Here is a 21,609-nt window from a genome sequence, read left to right on the forward strand (position 1 = left end):
AACCGTTAGAGGAGTGAAGTTCTGGAACAGCCTTCCAAGGGGAGTAGTGGGGGAAGAAGATATATCTGGCTTTAAGGCTAAGCTTGATAAGTTTATGGAGGGGACGGTATGATGGGATAGCCTCATTTTGGCAACTGACCTTTGATTATCAGCAGGTAAGTATGCCCAGTGGTCTGTGATGCGATGTTAGATGAAATGGGATCTGAGTTACTACAGAGAATTCTTTCCTGGGTGCTGGCTGGTGAGTCTTGCCCACATGCTCAGGGTTTAACTGACCGTCATATTTGGGGTCGGGAAGGAATTTTCCTCCAGGGCAGATTGGCAGAGGCCTGGAGGTTTTTCGCCTTCCTCTGCAGCATGGAGCATGGGTCACTTGCTGGAGGATTTTCTGCAGCTTGAGGTCTTCAAACCACAATTTGAGGACTTCAATAACTCAGACATAGGTTAGGGGTTTGTTATAGAAGTGGATGGGTGAGATTGTGTGGCCTGCATTGCGCAGGTCAGATTAGATGATCATAATGGTCCCTTCTGACCTTAAAGTCTATGAGTCTAAGAACATTATTTACTGTCTAGACCAGAAGCTTCTGAGAGTACAAGAGAACAGAATCCGGGTTCCCTCCACCTACTCCATTTTGACTTTTTGAGATGAGATGTGTTCCCTCTCATTCAGAGCAACGTGTGCACGCTCTTAGGGTAGTTCTATTTTTTTAAATCCTTGCATTTTTTTCCCTGAAACATTACAAACAAGTCAGAACCCAGTGCTATAGGTGCAATTTAGACTGCTCTTTGAAATGGAGATGACCTGCACTGTGTCTAGAAGTGATTATTTTATTTATCATTGTCAGAAAGCACTTCCGCCTTAGTTCTTATTAGAGCTCTACACCAGGCAGCTCTTCCTTTCCCAGTCCCTATTGTCAGGAGATTATGAAGTTGCCCACAGAAAATTACATTACAAATTACAGATTGACATTTTTCATGCAGTGGGATGTTTGTTGAAAAGGTGTCAGAATGTAATTAGGGAATTATCAGATAAAGGCATGTGTTACAGAACACTTCTTAAATTAAGTTAGTTTTCTCCACGTAGGTGTAGTTTGGCCTTTCCTGTACATTCTAATAATCTATATTTGTTGGTTTGGTAATTTCATGTAGCTATGCCACTTGTCCCATAATTATGTGGGTTGGAGCCCTTAAGCATCCAATCTAAAATCTTACGCATTTTATAAAGTGTAGCCAAAACATACATAGTAAATGACATTTGATGGGTCTGACACAATCCAGAGAAAATATCCTACTTAGCTAGTCAGATAGGATGGTTACGTTAATACCTCATGGCTGGAACTGAAGTGCTGGCATCAAAGATAATGCCTACAGTTAGATACAAATAAATGTCACGACACCAAGAATACAAAAAAATCTACAAGAACAGAACACCTGGATTCTGCACGTTATTATCCAGAGCAAAATACACACTAGCAAAACGTGTGCAGTTTCCTCAAGCTGTACCACTAAGAAATATTTGCATCATCCCATAGCTCTCGCAGAAAACAAAACCAGCGCTCCGAGGGGGCGGGGCTGCACATTCCGGTGGATCAAAGCAAGTTCAGTATAACATGGTTTCACCTATAACATGATATGATTTTTTGGCTCCTAAGGACAGTGTTATATTGAGGTAGAGGTGTACTAGAATATTGAGACCACCTTCTTACCTTTTGGAAGGAAAAACTGCATACACGGTACCTGAGATAGTGTTTACAGGATGGTACATAATAGTTTTATCAATTTAAGCTACTGGAAGAAATTTAGGATGATTAAATACAATTCCCCAAGCCTGAGTTTTATCAGGACTAAATTGTCACTTGTGAAAGGTTCCATGGGATCCTTAATGATCACAAGTTGCCTATACCTTGATTTTGCCATTTAAAAAGATCTGCAGCAAAAAACACCTGTACTACAGTACTACCTTGGCTCAGTACTCACTCTGAGGGAGGAGAGCCACCTACTGACTCATGAAACCTACTTTCACACTGTTTCTCATTTACCAAAAAGTCTTTTTATATCAGTAGTGGGACATTTAAATATAATAGATCAGGGCAAGGCACCTAAATACATTTGAGGGTGCTCAATAATTTAGCTAAAAGGGAACAGACACCACTAAATACAATTTACCTTAAGTTTATTTTTCCCATACTTACTCGTGATGATCACTAAAACTTTGAAGAAGCCTCAAAAACTGTATCTTTAAAGTAATGTCCTACAAAAAACAGAAGGGTGAAAAAAATTTAAAAACACGTTTTGTACATATTATAGCATCATCACTAATGATAAGCAGAGAAGAAATAGGTATCTCAGACTAGGCTGGAGTTGGAAATCTTTCAAGACTGAAAAAGCATTTACAACATCCTGAGTGTGACAAGCAGTTGGAATAAGGAAGGAACGAACTTCATCATGAGTTTCCCAAAACAGAAGAGAATGGAAAGGGTGACGGGATGTGTGCAATTTAACAAAGCTACGTTTATTTAACATACATACATAGTTTACCTACAAGTTTCCAGGTATAAAGCAATGCTTCATTTCTGGTATCAAGGCTCTCAAAATCAATGCATTACAGCAACTCCAAGGAAAAAAAAAAAAATTACTACTACTGTAGTATCTAAATTACCATGACAAAATGTGAAATTAGGGTACTCACTGGACTACAGTCACAATTTTGGTTATGCCCATGCAGAACAAGGGCTGATGCCGAATGTTTCCTCCAGATCAGTTTGTCAAACAGGTTATTAAGGCCAGGAATCAATTTGAATTCTGCTATCATTTTGTGAACCTGAACAAGAAAAGAAAAGGAAAATATTAAACTTGTCTGGTTGTTTCTGGAGCCTTCATAAAGGGGAAAAGGGCAGTTTAGAACACAGATGGGTATAGCTACATCATCTCGTGTTAGCAGAGACACTGAAATGCTTTACTGAATGTGGGTTTTACTCCACACAAAAGAAGTGGTGAATCCCAAGGAGAAGACTTCAGTCTCCTCTAAGAATTAGTTGTCCACTTTCACTGAACAGAAACATTTGATCCAGTTTCTTTGGAGACAGCCTAAACTGATGCTTGAATTATTATTATTATTTTCCTCTGAAGAAAAATGAAGTAGGGGAAACAGAGTATTCTGTTAGAGGAAATTTAGCACACTGAAGGTAAAGGGACTCCCAACTATATCTCTATTCTAATGTTCTTCCTGTAACATGTTAGTGCCAGTTCCCTAGTATCTTTTCGGCTGATCCTAGGTCAGGCCACTGATTCTAGGGTGACTCTTTGCAGGCAGGAATGGAAAATGCTACAGGCACTATTTTCAAGTGTCCTAGCATGTGATACTAGGTGCCATGGAGAATGTTGTCCTGCAGCACTAGCAGGGAACTGACCAGTAACGCACAAGCAGTACATGCTTTAGTCAGCAAACCAGTATGTTTTTCCTAATGCTTTCCACACTCCACCCTCCTTTTTAAAGGGAAAAAAAAGAAAATACAGATCACCATCTCTCAAGCACGCCTCTCTGCCTGCCAAGGCCCAGATGTGGGACACCATGTGACAAACCCAGAATGAGGGAGTCAGTTAGTCATGCAGGAAACTTATGCTGTGGGATTTCTTCCTTCTGAGTAAAGGACTTCAATTAACACCTCAGATTCAGGATTCTCCATTTCTGATGTAAGTGATTTGGAGCAGGGGAGAGAAGGCCAAGTGTGCATGGAATTTTGGGAGCTTTGGGACTAAAATGAGCAATGCCCCTGGAGATGAGATGAAAGTCAGAGTTCTATTCACAAACCTGATTAGGACAGTCTTGTTCCTTTGTGCCCTCCCCTATTAATGCCAGGCTCCCTCTGGACTCTCATCACCAACTCTAGTAGACTGTTCACAATCTTTAATAAAACTGGTAACTAAAATACTGGATGATGCAAATTATAGCCTTACAAAAGTATTAAAAGAGGTTGACAGGTATACAGGGCAAGGAATATATTATAAATACAGCAGAGTTGAGACAGCGTAGGTTATGAGTTACAGGAAGTAGAAATATTTTATTTTTGTTTTTTAAAGTCAGTCCATCTCATTTGCTCCATCTTTTCTCAAATAGTTTAGCTGTTTAAATTAACTGAACCAGCAGGTCGTTCCATGTTTCTTAATTATATTTGGATCAATCATTTTCATAGCTGGCATTCTGTTTATGAGTCATAGTACTGAAATCCACAGACTGCTGCCGTCACATTTTGACATGATCTCAGTAAATTGGGACAATTTCCCTAACAGGGAATGAGGGATCCTGTTTTTGCATCAGTTTTCTAGCACCACACATGAAGTCTACCTCAGCAGTCCCAGAAAGTGGAATCCTCCCAACATTTGCACTCTGTCCAATATTTCAGTCAGACTTTTACCTACCCCCACCTCTGCCTTGAGATGCTCCCACACACACCAAGAGCCTCCTGCACAGAGCAAGGGACTCTCCCAATCATTTCCAGAGACACTCATGTAAGTTGACAATACCTGCCAGCAGAAAGTATCTTGGATGCACTAGCCCCTCACAGTGGCCAGTATGGCACCACTGCAGCAGGGTGAACTATAAAATGCAGACCACGCATGTGAAAAGAGCAGCTCCCTTTTGTCTCCACTAGTGTTCATTGTTTAAACAGATTCTGTCATACCCAGTGCCTTTGTGTCCTGTGCCAACCAACACACCCCTAGACACTTTCCTGCCTTCTTAATGTTAGCTTGCTGAACTGTAAGACCTAGCGGAGCTAACCTTTGCATGCTATAACATCCATAAACCACAAGGGTTGACTTCTAATTTCACTGTCCCTCCTAGAGGCCCCATTTGAACATAGCTTTATATAGTTAAGTTTAATGCCAGAACAAATCCTATTTTACACTACACACTTCAAATCCTCTTTGGCATCTTCCCACTGATTCTCAAGATTGTGAAGACAGTTTAATGCCCAAGTCCAGTTCTCAAGCTCATTATGCTAAACCCCATCACACTTCCTCTTAACGTGTACAGCTTGGCTCCCCAAGAAAGGAGCAGGTAGAAAAGCAGTCTCTTTCACCACTTAAGTAGAATCATGTAATACAACCTAAAGAAATATGGGAAGTGACTACATGAGGGTGTGGTTATAATTACAGGGCATTAAAAGCCAAGAAATGCAGTAAAGAGCCACTTCTCTACTAGGGTGTGATCATCCCAAGGTAGCAATGAACTGTGGTGACCTTCACTGCTAGCACTACAGAGAATTGAACAGTGTACAACATAACCAGGAAGAGAATTTAGAGAGAAGCTTCAGTACCAGAGAATTTAGTTTATTAGAATATTCCCTTACTGAAAAATTAAATGCCTGTTTACATTTTCTCATAAGCGATCCAAAAAAAGAGAGTTTTGTAACCGCCCGACAACAGCGTAATTCTGCACGGAATTTCTGAAGCAAGATCTTTGGTTGCCCAAATTGGAAGACTGAGGTCACAAACCTATGACCTTTAATCCATGCAGCCTGGCAACGGCTGATCGACATGGTGGTTACCATGGCAGAAACAGCAGAGGGAGAACACATTGTTTTCCTGCTGGTATTTCTTAGCATAGAGAAATTATAAAGTAGTATTTCCTTACAATGTATCTTGATTTCAGGGGAATGCTTGCTTCTCAGATAGCCATGCTCAACATACATAGTATTCAAATGGACACCTGTATGCAGCAAAGTTTGCGCCTTATGATAGCGAAAGGGGCTGGGGTGGGATAGAAATTGGAGGCAGCTTTTTGCAGCACAGTCATGTATACTATTATCCTTGCAATGGAAAAAGGCAGAAATGAAGTCTTTGAACTACACAATACCCCTTCAAAAATTCAAAGAGCCTTTCACAGAGTCCATGATTTTCTTGATGCCATAGCCCCAGCCTGGATGATGGATAGATAGATAGATAAAGCTTCACCCTCTCTGTATATCCTTGAACTATGAACTCCATGCAATAGGGACTGTGCTTTGCCCAGAAAGCAGGTAGGTGTACAACGGGTACTACTATGAACAATTCTTCTGTTCATTTTCATGTTCTTTTGTATCCATGTGTAGGTTTATAAAGTACCGGTTATTTGTGGTTATAGGATTGTACTTAAAATGTATATTTGTTTGTAGAACTTTCTCTAAATAAAAGTAGTGTTTACAAACCTTACCATGAGGACCAGAAGTAAAGGAACTCTATATGGGAAAGTACCGAGTAGTTTCTAATCACTGACTCCAACAGAGCTTCACTAAACAAAAACCTGAAGCACATGGTGGTGGGTTCAGGTAGGCTAAACTGAAAGCTTGGATTTAAAGAGACAATGGCTATTCCATGCACACATGACCATTTAGGTAGACACTCACCTGATTCCTCTGTCTCCCCATCAGCAATACACAGAGAACATACAACACCTCCAGCTTGTACATGATCTCATGCATGATCTTCATGGACTGTGGAAGCTGAGTTCTTGTTGAGGTGTTGGCTAATCCACTTTCATCTGAAGATTCTAAATGAGAGATCAGAGACATAAGCCTGAGGTGGAAAGGATTGGTTACTGCTTTATGTAACAGCAAATACTGCAGTACTGCAAACATATGACCAGCACATTTGCTTGAAGATCTTCCTAGCAAAACTGAAAATGTGTCATGAGACTGAAATAAGCAATTCCAAGTTATTTGAGAGACATTTTTCTCACTATGGGAGATGCACCATTGAGGTTTATATTAGGACAGTGTTAGGATCCTTACCTCAAATTTTTTTTTAAATAGCTCACCTTCTGATAACGAGCCAAACAGCATTTCATACACAAAACTAATGGATTACAAATGTGAAACTCTTAATGACTATGTCACTTCTTTTTCCCTTGCTCTCTTCTTTGTACACAGGAAATCATGATTTAGGGGTGTGATTTTCAAAAATGCTCAGCTTTGGCCTAACTCTCCTCTAACTATCTCCAGTGAGGGTTACAGGTAGGCCAGTGCCGAATGCTTCCGAAAATCTATTCTGTAAGTATAATGTTGAAGGACAGAGCTAATAACGTAACATGTTTGGGATACAATTAAAGTTACAATTTGGAATTATTTAGATCACAAAACTGACACACTTTAAATAAAACAGGCTAGGATTTAAAGTTAGACCCATCATGGTGACTTAAGGAGGTGCAAGTCCTGCTGTCCCCATACTTCATTTTTGTGAACCGGTTAAACATGCATGAATGCTGGGAGGCATGCGGCCAGAGTCAGAGAGACGCTCACATTGCCCAGAAGAGGAAGTCGCAGCCCTTACACTGATGATCACAGAGGATCCAAGATCGAGAGCTCTGCGAAATGTGTGCACTCCTTTTCTGAAAGAGTTCTCTTTTATAGTAGCAAGCTTTCTCCACTTTACACTAAACCAAAATTGTGCACACCTACCGAGATACCACATTGCTCAGAGATAGCTACTTAATTTTGTTTTAGTATATTTGCAGGATTTTTAATAAGAGTTTTTGCCACAATTCTGATCAAGTAGGATAAAGAAGACAGTTGCGTCTATGTATCTTCAGAAGCTACGTAAAATTTGGGGATCTAGAAAACAACCTTATAAAGTTCTACTACACTAAGGAGAGTACGTTTTGGGGAGAGTATTTCACCTCTTGTGTTATACAAGTGGTCAAACTAAGAAGATCAGAATGGTTTCTTCTGACCTTATAATCTACGTATTCCCACAGTGAAGGGAGTGTCTATGCCATTTTCATGCTAATACTTCAGGGCTTACATAACATCTTTAAACAAACATAAAAAGGGGGGAGGAATGCAAGCAAAAATAGAGAAAGAATGGGTTAAAGAATATTTCAATAAATTAGATGTATTCAAGTCAGCAGGGCCTGATGAAACTCATCCTAGGATACTTTTAGGAACTGGCTGAAGCAATCATGAAATCATTAGCCATTATCTTTGAGTGAACACATGGAGGACAGGTGAGGTTCCAGAGGGCTGCTGAAGGACAAACATAGTACCTATCTTTAAAAAGGGGGAAATGGAGGGCCTAGGGAACTACAGACCACCAAGCCTAAGTTTGATACCTGGAAAGACAATGGAACAGCTTATTGAACAATCAATTTATAACTGTATTATCCTGTGCTTATAAGGAAAAGCCATCACGGATCTGTCAAAAACAAACCAACCAAGTCGGACCGCTCTAATTTCCTCTTTGACAGAGTTACTGGCCTAATAAATGGTGGGAAGCAGGAGACATGAAATATCTTGAGTTTAGAAAGGCCTTTGATAACAGTACCCCATGACACTCATAAGCAAACTAGTGAAACGTCGGTCTAGATGAAATTACTGTACACAGGGCTGGCTCCAGGGGTTTTGCCGCCCCAAGCAGCCAAAAAAAAAAAAAAAAAAAAAAAAGCCGTGATCACGATCTGTGGCAGTTCAGCAGGAGGTCCTTCACTCCAAGGAGGAGCGAGGGACCCGCCGCCAAATACCTGAAAGTGCCGCCCCGCTCCGGAGGGGCTGCTTCAAGCACCTGCTTGATAAGCTGGTGCCTGGAGCCGGCCCTGACTGTACATTGGGTGCACAAATGATTAAAAGACTGTACTCAGAGTAATTATAAATGGTTTGCATAAAACTGGGATGGTGTATCTAGTGGAGTTCCATGGGGGTCAGTCCTTGGTCTGGTACAGTCAGTATTTTCACTAATGACTTGGATAAGGGAGTGGAAAGTATGCTTATAAAATTTTTAGATTACACCAAACTGGGAGAGGTTGCAAGCACTTTGGAGCACAAGATTACAATTCAAAACAACTTTGATAAATTGGAGGATTGGTCTGAAATCAACAAGATGAAATTCTATACTAAATGCAAAGTACTACATTTAGGAAACGGGGAGGGGCAATCAAATGCACATGTACAGAATAGGGAGTAACTGGCTGGGTGGTAGCACTGCTGGATCACAAACTGAATGAGAGTCAATAAAGTGATGCAGTTGCAAAATAAGAATATCATACTGAGGTGTATTAACAGAAGCGTTGTATGTAAGACATGGGAGGTAACTGTTCTGCCTATATGACACTGGTAAGACCTCAGTTGGAGTACTGTGCCCAATTCTGGGTGCCACACTGTAGGAAAGATGCAGACAAATTGGAGAGCGAGTCCGGAAGAAAGCAATTAAAAATGATAAAAGGTCTAGAAAACCCGACCTGTAAAAAAAGGTTACAAAAACCCGGGCATGTTTAGTCTTCAGAAAAGACTATTGATGATGACAGTCTTCAAATATGTTAAGGGCTGTTAGAAAATAATTGGTCCCCATTCTCTTTGTGTGTCCACTGAATGTAGGCCAAGTATTAATGGCCTTAATCTGCAGCAAGGGTGATTGAGGCGAGATATTAGGAAAAGCTTTCTAACTACAAGGGTAGTTAAGCTCTGGAACAGGCTTCCAAGGAAAGAATGACGGAATCCCCATCATTGGAGATCTGGTTGGACAAACTTGTCAGAGACGGTTGAGGTTTACTTGGCCCTGTCTCAGCACAGGGGGCTGAACTTGATGACCTCTCCAGATCCCTTCCAGCCCTACATTGGTATGGTTCTAAGTCATCTTAATTCAGCCGGAGATGGCAGCTAAGTAATTTGCTGGAACAATTAACAGTTTATCCAAAAATTACTTACCACTGTGTGAAAAGGAATCACTGAGTTGCCTGAGCATGGAGATGGATGTAAGAATGCTTGGATTCTAATCCCAATGCTACAGCCAATTTGCTGTAGATTTGAGCAAATGGCTTAATTTTTGCCTCAGTTTCCCCCCCCCCCAATATAAAATGGAAATAAATCCCTCTCAAAAGACTTAGGAGTTTATGAGGGCTGTAAGCATAACACTATATAAGGAGCTCTTTGGACAGATGAAATGTAAACTCTGCAACAGGATATATTGATTAGTACAAAAATCCACTCACCACTTTGCAGTAAAATAGGAGACAGATCTAAGCATACTGTGCTCAACATGTTTTTTGGGTTTTTTTGGAAGGTAGAATGGGGAAGAGAGAGAAGCGAAACCCAGCTATTCTACAAGCCATAAAGCAAAACTATAGATTAGTTAAACACAACAGATACCTGTGCTGCTCTGCTCTGCCTCCTCATTTGCTACCCGCATCAGGGCATCAAGAACAAGTGCATTGTCCAGCCAGGTGTACCACTCCTCTAACTCCTGGAGGAAATTTGAAGTACCCGTTGTTTCTGATACTTTCCTTGTTGCCAGTTTGCATAATCGCTCAACAAAGCCTGGAATATTCAGGAGCGTGGCTACAACAGGAAAACAAAACAAGTCAACAACCAACAAAAGACTCCATGCCAGACGGCAAATTCACTTTTCAAAATGCTCCTATCAAAGTATACAATAGTGTACTCAAAAGGTATTCTATACAGCTCACAGGATCCAAATATTGGATTTTTTGATGAGCACTCAACAGCAGCAAGAGGGATCCTAGACAGACAGACACGACAGGTTGGTTTAAAAAAAATCGTTTTTTAAAAATTGATTTGTTTTAAGCCTAGAATGTCTGCTAAATCAGCATGAAGCGATGGAAACAGCTACGAGCATGGTTGAGAGCTCTTCTTGTTCAGAATATCATCAAGTTGCATGATCACTGAGGTTCAGCCTGTAACTGTCCCATTTAAGTTCTCAGCCATTTTGACTATGAATTACACCCATGAGACAACAAGGGCTTTCAGCCACTAATTTCAAAATTACCAGAGGCTCTTATAATTTTGAGTTTAACGCCTAAACTTACTATAAACTATTTTCTTAAATGATTTTAATAAGTAAATAAAGTCTGCCATGTCAAGAGTCCTAGTCCACTCCGATATCAGAAGTAACTCAACCAAACATCATCCTTACTCAACAGCTAATTAGCAGGCAACAATTTCACCGGTTGTATGAGGAAGATTGCATAGATGATGAATTACCTGGCCCACTGCTACAGTTCTTCAAAATCATCCACAGGACTACAACCAGTATATACAATAGCCTCAAAACACCCTTTGCCTCACTGGAGCACCCAGTCCTCATTTGCCACCTGCACAAAATCTACACAACTCTCCCAGGACAACACAAATACAACCACCCACACACCACCACAATCTGCATGTCGAATAACCCAACCATAACTCTGAACATGCGCTAAGTCAGTGTGAAGTGATGGAAACAGCTACCTGTATGCTTGAGAACTCTCTTTGTTTAAAGTATCATCAGATTCCAACATCACTGGGATTTGCAGTCTGTTACTGTCCAAAGTTTTAAGTTCTCCACCTTTTTTTAAACAAAAAACACACCCACACACCCCTTTACAGATTACATCTGTGCAACGGCACAGGTTTTCATCTACTAGTTTAAAATTAAACTCAAATTACGACAACCTATGTTATGGCCTAAACTTACTATAACCTATTAAAATTATTTAAACAAAACAAAAACATCCACATCAATACACTTGCTACTGAAGTTTAAAAGAGAGGCAGATCACTGAACTGGTGGAAGTAATTGGATAAGGACCTGGAACCACAGTTTACTGAAGTGTTAAATTGGCTTTAACAGTAGTTGCCTCTTCTGCAGATGCAAAGTTAATTTTATTTTCATTTCACTTTATTCAACTAATTCAATTCAATGACCAGCTCATTCAAAGTTAAGAAACTGACTGGGAGTTGAAAAAGCAGGAAAGCTTGTTTTCTTTCTCCAATATATTAAAAGAAACTGAATGAGAGAGCATGGTATCTACTAGTTCAAAAAACATGAAGGACATGGTGATCAAACAAGCAGTACAATTCACAACTACAGATAATACTTCCTTTGTTTAATAAATCAATTAGTTTTAAATGCACGTTTTAACAACTTTTTTCCCTTGTATGTACAGGACATTTAAGCAGCTTTATTTAATCAACAAAACAATGTTGCATATTTTTAATTGAATTCCAATGTCCATCCAAATAGAGCTTGAAACAAATAAAAAAAACATAAAAGAAATGCATCATTCACCATTTTCTAACACAACAAGGAAATGTAAAAATTAAGAATCTATATAACAACTTAAATAAATCTACAGATATAATATATCCTTCTGGTTGGCAAAAAAGTACCAAATATAGCATAGAGACTATATTTAGTTGAAAATCAGTGTGTTTTAATGATTACCAACCAACTGAGAATCAACTAAAGGAAAGTAACTAAAAGGCAGAAAAGAAAAAGATTAAAAATCAATTATTTAAATCAAGGTTTCCTGCTTGCTGGTTTAAATCATGATTAAAATCGATAATTTACACCCTTTCCCACCCAGGGTGGATTATTGTTGCTAAATTACACATTGGATTTGTTTTTGTTGATTCATATGTCAACTTTGAATAAAAGCTGCACTTTGCCCTCAGTGTAGGATACACAGTATCAGGTCTTCATTATCAAATAAAATAGAGCTGTCAGATATAATCCTACACTAAATCTTCATCCTTGTACACTCAAAAGCCAAGGCTCTTAGTTCAAGTACCACCATTTTGAGTGGCTGTAATTCCATCATCAGCTCATGTCAGCCATGGAATTCTGAACTTAGAAAAAGAAAACCTAAGTTAAAATTTTATTTGAAAAACAATATTTAGGTTAAACATTTAGACCTTGACCCTGCAAACATGCAAATGGCTCACTTCAAACATGTGTGGAGAGAACTGAAACACTCAGATTTAAGCATTTGCAGGATCAGGAACATATTCAGTTAGTTTGCTTAAACAGCCTGAAGATTTGCACATTCGCTTTAATGTATTAGATTACCTTGGATCTTCAGCCACAAGGGCTTATTTGCTGTAGAATAGCCATTTGTCACCATCCAGTGACCACCACTCATGCATACGTACACTTTACAAAAAGCTTCTGAAAAGGTCACTCTGCTGCCCACAGCCAGTGCAGAATGCAGCAGCATGATTGTTGAGAGGTGTGAGGAGAATCTTTTTGGCCAGCCCATTGCTTCACACTCTGAATTTGCTACTTGTAGAGGTAGGCTAAGTTGAACATTTAGATATTGACACTGAAACCCCTAAATGGACTGGATCCTAATTACAAGAGCTTCCAGGAGTCTCTATATACAAAAGCCCCAAGTTGCTCATATTTCAAAGTGTTTCAGCACAGCAAAAGTGAAACTAGTTCACCTTCCCTTTGCTGGCATTTTAACTGATTGCATTGTATGATAAAGCCTAGAAGGCTTACAACAAAGTAGCAGCTTAAGATAACATTCAAGATACAAGCCAGAAGTACTCAAGGTAATCAGAAAGCTCACATAGTGATCTGAAGTTCAAAAATGCTGAGCACCTGCAGCTACCAATGCCTCCCAAAAGGGCATCATCAGGTGTTCAAAAACCTCTGGAAAAAAAAATTACAAACCATCAGGGACTTTAAATGTAAGCAAGTTCTATATACAAATATCTCAGCTATTTGTTTAACTGAGTAAACTTAAACAAGTCATTATTATACCAAAAAACTGCGGTCAAAATGTGACCCAAGATTTAGCCTATTATGATTTGAAACTCCTTAAAATATTTAAACCTCAACATTCAGTTTATTCCAAAAATGCCAACTCAATCTGAAAAGCAGCACACGTGTTGCTTCAGGATTTCCAGCAAGAATTTAAGATTAGACAGATTTTGAAGTTTTGCCCAATACAATTTCTAGTTCAGACTTTGGTCTGGACTGTTCTCTTACAATGGTTCTCACCTTCTGATATCTAATGTAAAAGGGTCTTCACATAACATGGAAAATTAACTCCTGAAACTCTAAGGAAAAAGAGGCATTCTATTTAGATCACACCAGTGTCTTCATAAACATGACTACATGCAGGCTAGAAATCCTAAGTCCACAATAGTGATAAATCCACATGTAGCTCTTACATAGCCCTTCACAAGCTCAGCTCACTTGGAAACTGTGATAGAGGTCAATGAGTTGGCTCACAGTCACAAACCAAGTTAGTTTAGGAACAGACAGAACCTCAGTCTGCTTCCGAGCCTAATGCTCTAATGCACCATGCTACCTCCTCATCAGTACCTATGAAATAGATTGAGAATCTCCCTCCCAGGGAAGTTGTATTTTCCCCTACACTGGCATAGCAAATGGTAGGTGACTGTGGCCAGACTGGCATTAAACATTTTTTTCCTTAGTGAGAGACAAAAAGACTGATATATTGCTCTGCAGCAAGATACTGAATAAAGCCACCTGACACCACTGTAAATGCTTCCCTGGATAATAGACAAGCACTGGTTACACCTATGGTACTGAGACATTATAGCCTGTCACAGCATCAAAACATCTTCCCTCCACCGCAACCATCAATACCTACTCAACTAACTTCTAGGGTGCATGTGAATCTATGAAGATTATAATCAAACTAAACTGTTCTTTTTTGTTGATGATGATCGTTTTGGTAAGAACCTCTATGGAATGCAGAATTAAAAGAATAAGCACCATAAATGCAGAAGGTTTAACATCACAATAAAGAAGCCTCAGACTCTTGACAAGATGAAGACAAGGTTTATTACTTCCCTTCTGATTCCTCTGGACTTATGTTTAGAATGCAACACTCTAGTAACTGGGACACTTTACCTTGATTAACTTCAGCTCGAGAAGGACACAAATTTTTTTTCTGCTGTGCATTTTTAGCAAGAAGTGTGTGTTTGTCATCACTGCCTGTGTCAAGCTCTGAAATTGTGACTGCAAGGATCCTACAGAAATTGGCAAGTTGCTGTTGATCAAAACTGGATACTAGACTTGCAAGATTGGGAATATCTTCTAATTGTATCATTTCCTATAGAAGACAAAACAATGCATTGATTGTTTGATGTAATAAACCAACAGTCTTTTCACCAAAATCAACGTTAACAGAGAGAACACATAAAAATTAAAGAGCCTTCCTCATCAGGATTAAATTGTTTTAAATTTAGTCAGACAAGGGTAGATGGGTAGCAGAAGTTCCTCAGAGTCTGAAAGGGGCTGTGAATCCCAACCTAAGGCTAAGATCCCACGTGTTCACCAATTTATGAGAGAACATCATTCTCAAATCTTTTTTTTAAAGTAAAAACAGAATTGTGAAAAAAATAAGCATTAAGCCAATTTAGCTATTCTGAAGTTTCGATATTTTGTTGGTTTGTATCCCCAAATTTATTGAAGTTAAATGCATCTATAGATGGACTGCACTGTCAGATATTTTTAAATTATAGTTTAATCTGTGACAAGGGAAGATTCTGAAAAGTAACTAGAAGGAAGGATCAGACAAGCGTCCAAGCATCTTTCAGAAAAGGTAAACATCAAAATATATATCTTAATAATTAGTCAGGAAAAAAAACTAACCCTATAACCCCAAAACCCTATCTAGAAGGCAGAAATTAGCTGGACACTGAAGACCAATTACTGTATTTCACCACTGCAGAAATATTAGCAGAGGAAAGGGAATAATTGGTATGCAGCAGTGACACCCTCTAGAAAGGGATACTGCCATATTATTCAGGGCTACCATTCTGAATTTATTAAAACAGTACTACAGATATTTTTTAAAACTGAGCAGTTTTGGAATTAGCAGGACTCAGTGCATGAGAACCAAGGAGTAAACTTGACAAAAAACTGTATTTTCATTGTTCAACATATCATCTTGCTGTTTCAACTTTAATATAACTTTTTCTTAACACAAGGAAGCTTGGCTACCAATGTTTTAAATATTACATCCCTTTAAGGCAGAACTGTTGTTCTAATACCCAGTGACATTGCACAAAGTCCAGAACATTACATAAGAGCAGACTAAAAGCCAACACGACTGACAACTTCTAGAAAAAAGCCGCCTTTTAGGTCAATTTGGAAAACAGTTTAGTCTGACATATACACTCTTCAGTACTTAGTGATGAGAATGAAATTCCCAGGGTTAAGACAGAAGTACATCTACTTTACAAATGCAACAGTGACAAGAGATCAATTTACATTGGTCCCTGACCTGACTATAGCACATAGTGTAGATGAGACCTTAAATGTACCCTGCCCAAGGTTTTACAATGGTTACATGTCTCCAACAACATTTTATTTGTAATACTAAATAACATGGTAACAAATGGCAAATTTTCTTCAATGCATGTTCACAAAAAAACACCACCACACTATTAACATAACTGACTCTTCCCCTCTAGCACAGAGCCCTGAACAGTTAGGCAACCACGATTATAGGAAACATCCACAGACCTTTTTAACTCCTAGGATATCTTCAATAAGCGTTGCTGTTTGCAGAAATGTTTTTTTGTTTGTCATCAACGTAAACAGAAACAACACAAAATCATTTCTTTCTGCCAATCGTTTAGTGACTCCTTCAGTCTAGAAGAAAAGCGAGGAATGGTTAAATACACCCAACAATGGCAGGTGGCTGCACTGGCAAATCAGACGTGATAATCATACATAGCAAGCCAGTTTCACAAACACTCTCTTGGTTACCTATTCAGCAAGTCCTAGAAATTGGTGACATGCTGTCCAGGGAGATGAACAATTCAGCTAATCCTCATGGGGCCTACTGCAACTACAGGTCCCAGAATGAAAAATTCCATTTTGGACTTGAATTGTTTGCCTGCTTGGAACAAGATTAAATATTGCACAGCTGGACCCTGCGTTGCCTGTGGGCTTTAGCTCTCTATCGGACCTGATAACAGTTGCGTTAATCTCTATTTTAGGGAAATTAGATGTGGCACTCAGTCTCTTGCCTAACTGCTAACATACTTCTCAGTTGAACAGAGTTTGCTCAAAGTTTCCACTGACTTCAATGGGGCCAGGATTTCACCCTGATCACTGGTTGGAGTAAGGTTGTTCTTTGGTTTAATTCAGTATTTTTTATTCCAGAAAACCTTACCCCAAATGCCCGAAAAGCGGTTTGTTCAGAGTTCAGCAAAACTGACCATGTACTAGTGGCCGTAGCATAGAAACAAGACCTCAAGAGGTCATAAAGTCCAGGCCCTTATGCTGAGACAAGACCAAGTAAACCTTGACCATCCCTGTCAGGTATTTGTACAAACTATTCTTAAAAACCTCTATTAATATGGTATTGAGCAAATGGATTAGATATCAGCACAGATATCATACCTAGATATAAAGGGAATTAATCCAGAACTGCAACAAGACATTAGACAGTCTTACAATCCTGAAGCAACCCTCCATTCAAATCCATCCCAATAATCCAGAGAGGGCACTACAATTGAAATGAGTTAAGTCAGCCAGCAGCTATTCTATGGATTGCAAATGTGATCGTTTTTAGATCAAATGCAGCTATCACAAACTACCTCTATTTTCCCCCCTTAGTAGATCAAATAATGAATGCTCAAACATCAGCCCTTGCCACTTTTACAGGGTCTCTGTATTGTTTAGAGAACACTGTGTACTAATACTTTTGTAATGTTAAGAGAAAGTCAGTTTCCCTAAAATGGCTCCAACCCAGTGATTACACGCAGCATTTCATTAAAACTACTGTATTTTAAACATGCTGTCAGACTTGTGATCATTTATCCACTAAAGGGTTAGGACTAACTATACAATATTGAAAATACGTTACTTACTGACAGTGTTTTAGTCATTAGATATGCACTTTAGGCCTCAATTTTTGAGCCAAGTTCTCTGTAGATTTCTAACCTGCAGCCTTTCCTCGGCACTCAGGCTCCAGCGATTGACAAAGGATGTTCTGCATATGAATTGTTTGCAGGATCAGGCCCTTAACACCCTTGGTTGACTAGGCCATTGAATGGCGCACAGGCAGAGATGCTCAAATTAAGAGGTGGGCGTACATTTTTCTAATTTTGATATTTCTGTTTTAAAGTACAAGAGCAGAAAATCTCTCTCAGATGGGAACATGAATGTGTAGACAAATGCCCACAATAGTGTGTCTGAATTACTGGGCACTCAGCTACTGCAGTGGTGCATTATAGAAAGCCCTATAAATAAAACACTACTTAGATAAACGCCCAAACACAGAGAGTGGCTGAATATAGTAGGTCCAGATATGTAACTAGGTCCAGATATGTAACCAGACTTTGGAAAATGCTGCAAATTAGAGTTGCATTATGTCTTTAAATTATGTTTTAAAGCAAATATGCTTTCATTCCTGGGGTACGTGCAGCCAATGCCGAAGTGTGGAGCATGTTTGTTTGCCAAGAAGAGGAACGTACATATTTTTAAAAAGGTAATACTTACACATATGCAAGTGTTGTACAATATGCTTAAGCAGTCCTTGATCAGGTCGTCACTTACTACAAAACAAAAATAAGACACCAATTCATTACACAGTTTCCAGAACACTTAATTTCTATGCTATTATCACTGAACATTGTGTATGACATTTTATATATTCAATTAAACAGCCTGAAATGAATATGCAAAACAATTAAAGCTGCAATTAGCAAGCAGTTAGAAATGATTAATGAGATACCCGACCAGTAGAGTCCAAGAGATTTAATGGCCTGAGGACATGTTATAGGGCATGCTAATTCTGAGCTACGTCCAACAAACATCAATCTTCTAGTCTTTCCCTCCTTAGATTAACCACCACCAACTAACATGGTTTCAAAGAGAATGCATTTTCCCAGCGTAAACAAAACCTTTGACAGATTTTATCTTGATATTTCACCTATGAATCTCAGTTTCTTCACTTGAGAAGAAGTGAGGAGGATATCACAAAAATACTCCTTCTCAGAGATATTGCAAGGGCCACATAGTGTCAGGTAGACATGGAAGATGAAAAACACAAAATATTGAGCCTACTGAGCTGTTTCAGCAGACAAAATGCTATTCTGAAGCAACTAGTTAGTTCACTTTGGCACACTCCCTTTATTATATAGTTAGGAAATTACCATTCATTACATGTCTGGAAAAATATGATTCTCTTCACTGACTCACTCAACAGCTCTGTACTCTACGGACAACATTCAGGAGGGATTGAACAAGACCTATATAGCCACAAGTAACTTCAATGGAAGTTTCTAACATTCGTTGACCTGCCAATGCCTGGAAACCAAATTTATGCATCGGAAAAAATACAGACACTAACAAACTATGCCTTAAACACATACTGACTATAATTCACCCCCTCAAATTAGCACCACAGAGAATGACTGACAGTTTTCCTATTTCAGGAAAAGTGAATCATTTGTTTAGTAAAGAAAGGGTGAAAGATATAAATAAATGGAGGAGGAAACCAGGAAAGATACTGAAAAACGGCTATTTAATCTTAAACTGCGTCTACTTACTTTTCTGTTTCTTTTTCTGTGTAATAAGAGTTGGTCTCATAAGAATTTCCACTAGAAGCTGTGAAAATAAGAGAATGAACTGAAGTGTAGAGTCATTTTAACAGACACAATCAAAAAGCCACTCAAGACCCATGGTTTTTATCATCTCTAAATAGCAAGCCCCAAATCAGTCCGATTTCCTAAAGAGCTATAAATAACAGTGAGAGTGAACCACTACAAACATGGCTGCCTCAATGTACTTCCTTTCTGGTTGCATGAAATATCACGTTGCCTGCGGTTAAGCTATTGATCTTGTTTTGGAGAAAGTCAGGCACTGCAAATGCATTGCACACATTCATACACATTGAATTTTCCCAAGAATAAAATAGCAGAGATAGCACATGGCACTATGGGATCCCACTATTGGTTGGCCCTTCGGAAGTGAAGTTATAAACATATTACATGAAGTATTTCAAACTTACCGAAGTGTTTTTTGAACCAAGTGCCCTTTTCCATCCCCAAACAAGATCCCTTTAACAGATATTCAAGTTAACAGATTGTAGTAATGCCTAGCCCACCAGATTTTAGCATCACTTCAATTCTACAGGCAATCACCCACAGCCATTGCCCTTACAACTGGAAGCAAAAAGAATTTTAGATTAAAAAAAAAAAAAGTTTTCCTTGACTGATGATAGTTAGAGCAAGCTGATTCTCCTCCTCAACAGTGAACAAAGGTAACTAACAGGAGAGATTTGGAGGGAGTTTAAAGAAGGAGCATGAAAGGCTTTCCTTCCAGGTTCAGCACTTGAGATTTCAAACTGCTTAGTGATGCAACAGTGGTTGTGACCTGTTACACATGTGCCATGTTCTCTATCCCGCCTGAAGAGGGATTTCCTGTGCATGAAGTTCAAGATGATGGCTGTGCTGGAGGAGAAAATTCTTGGATTGGAGTGGGAAGTAGAGATGTTACTGAGAATCAGAAAAGCTGAGTAGTTCCCTAGTCAACTAGCTTCACAAAACATCAGTACTCCAGGTTCTGAAAGAATACTATTTGGGGGGAGGATGGGGGGGAAAATGTGCCATCAGAGCCGTTATTTCTCTTATACTCCTAGCTGAGGTGACCACCACCAGCAAGGCCGTTTTCACTGACGGGTACGTAAGCCAACAGGTAGCCATGGGTTCAAAGGGAAGTCTAGTCAGGCTTTTCAATATTAGGTTTAGGTCCAGGTCCCATGTTGGGGTGGGATGTCAGGGTTGGGAGAAAAGATTTACTATACCCCTGAGGAATCATTTTGTGGTTGGATGCGATAGCAATGAGTCTCTCTCTACTTGCTGGTAAAAGGCTGCTATAGCTGCTAGGTGGACCCTGAGTGAACAGAGAGAGAGAGAGAGAGAGTCCCTTTTTTTTTTTTTTTTTAAAAAGAGAGTCAGTACAAAGCCTAGGAACTTCGAAAGAGTACCAGATGTCAAAGAAATTTGTTGGGAATTACACCACGTCTGAAACCTGGACCACTTTTGCAGGTAGAATACGGAGTGTTGTGGATTTTTTACTGCAGAGTAATACCTCTTGTACCTCATCTGAGCAGGAGCTTTCTATGCGTTGGAGGAGTAAAGCCTTGAGGCAGAGAATCCTCAGATTGGAACGTAGAGTGCATTCTTTGTTTGGCGAGAGGAGGTATGGAGTGGACTGAAGCAAGGAAAGGCATACAGAAGATCCCTGTCCCACAGAAGAAGTGTTGCGCAGGGAGTGTTGTCCCATCCCTGCTTTTGAGAAATGGTCACGGACATTTCTTCTACAGGTAAGTGGTGAACAGGTTTGTGGTCTCTCTCTCTCCCACCTCCTGGATAGGTCATGGCTTTATCTCCCATTCATGGTCGTGTGGGAACTTGCGACTGAGAGTGTCCGCTATACAGCTCTGCATTCTTGGAAGGCAGGCTGCTGATAGTGTGATGTGGGATATGCACCAGTTCCATAACCTTAGTGCTTTTGCGCAATGGGAGAGTGACCTGGTTCCTCCTTGTCAATATATGTAATACATACATACTGTGTTGTCTGTTAAGACTGGTGTGTTCCCTTGATCAGTGGGAGGAATTCCTGACCGCCCTGAGCTTGAGGAGGCTGATGAAGCAGGACATCTCCATAGACGACCATTTGCCTTGTGTTGTACGGTTGTTTAGATGCAGCAGGTTGAGGGTATGCTGAGAAGCCTCTTGATAATGGGCATCATGGAGAGCATGGGAGGAGTGGTGGGAGATGGATCTCCTCTGGCTCACTGTCTGATTTGCCACTATACAGTGGCAGGTGCACGGCAGGGTACCAGAGAGGATTCCTGCACTTGGA

General features: G+C 39.6%; 1 protein-coding gene across 1 annotated transcript in view; it reads right to left on the reverse strand.

Moving 5' to 3' along the window:
* TRPC4AP (transient receptor potential cation channel subfamily C member 4 associated protein) overlaps window positions 1-21,609 on the reverse strand; it is a 65,003-nt gene that overhangs the window by 20,672 nt on the left and 22,722 nt on the right. Inside the window, exons 4-11 of the mRNA XM_050917306.1 lie at window positions 19,290-19,347; window positions 18,238-18,293; window positions 16,252-16,380; window positions 14,632-14,833; window positions 10,116-10,304; window positions 6,387-6,529; window positions 2,690-2,821; window positions 2,193-2,251 (exon numbers count right to left, since the gene is read on the reverse strand). Coding sequence (XP_050773263.1) covers window positions 2,193-2,251; window positions 2,690-2,821; window positions 6,387-6,529; window positions 10,116-10,304; window positions 14,632-14,833; window positions 16,252-16,380; window positions 18,238-18,293; window positions 19,290-19,347 — 968 coding nt within the window. The remainder of the gene's footprint in view (window positions 1-2,192; window positions 2,252-2,689; window positions 2,822-6,386; window positions 6,530-10,115; window positions 10,305-14,631; window positions 14,834-16,251; window positions 16,381-18,237; window positions 18,294-19,289; window positions 19,348-21,609) is intronic.

This window comes from Gopherus flavomarginatus, chromosome 11 (genome assembly GCF_025201925.1).
Source record: "Gopherus flavomarginatus isolate rGopFla2 chromosome 11, rGopFla2.mat.asm, whole genome shotgun sequence".
NCBI classification, from domain to species: Eukaryota; Metazoa; Chordata; order Testudines; family Testudinidae; genus Gopherus; species Gopherus flavomarginatus.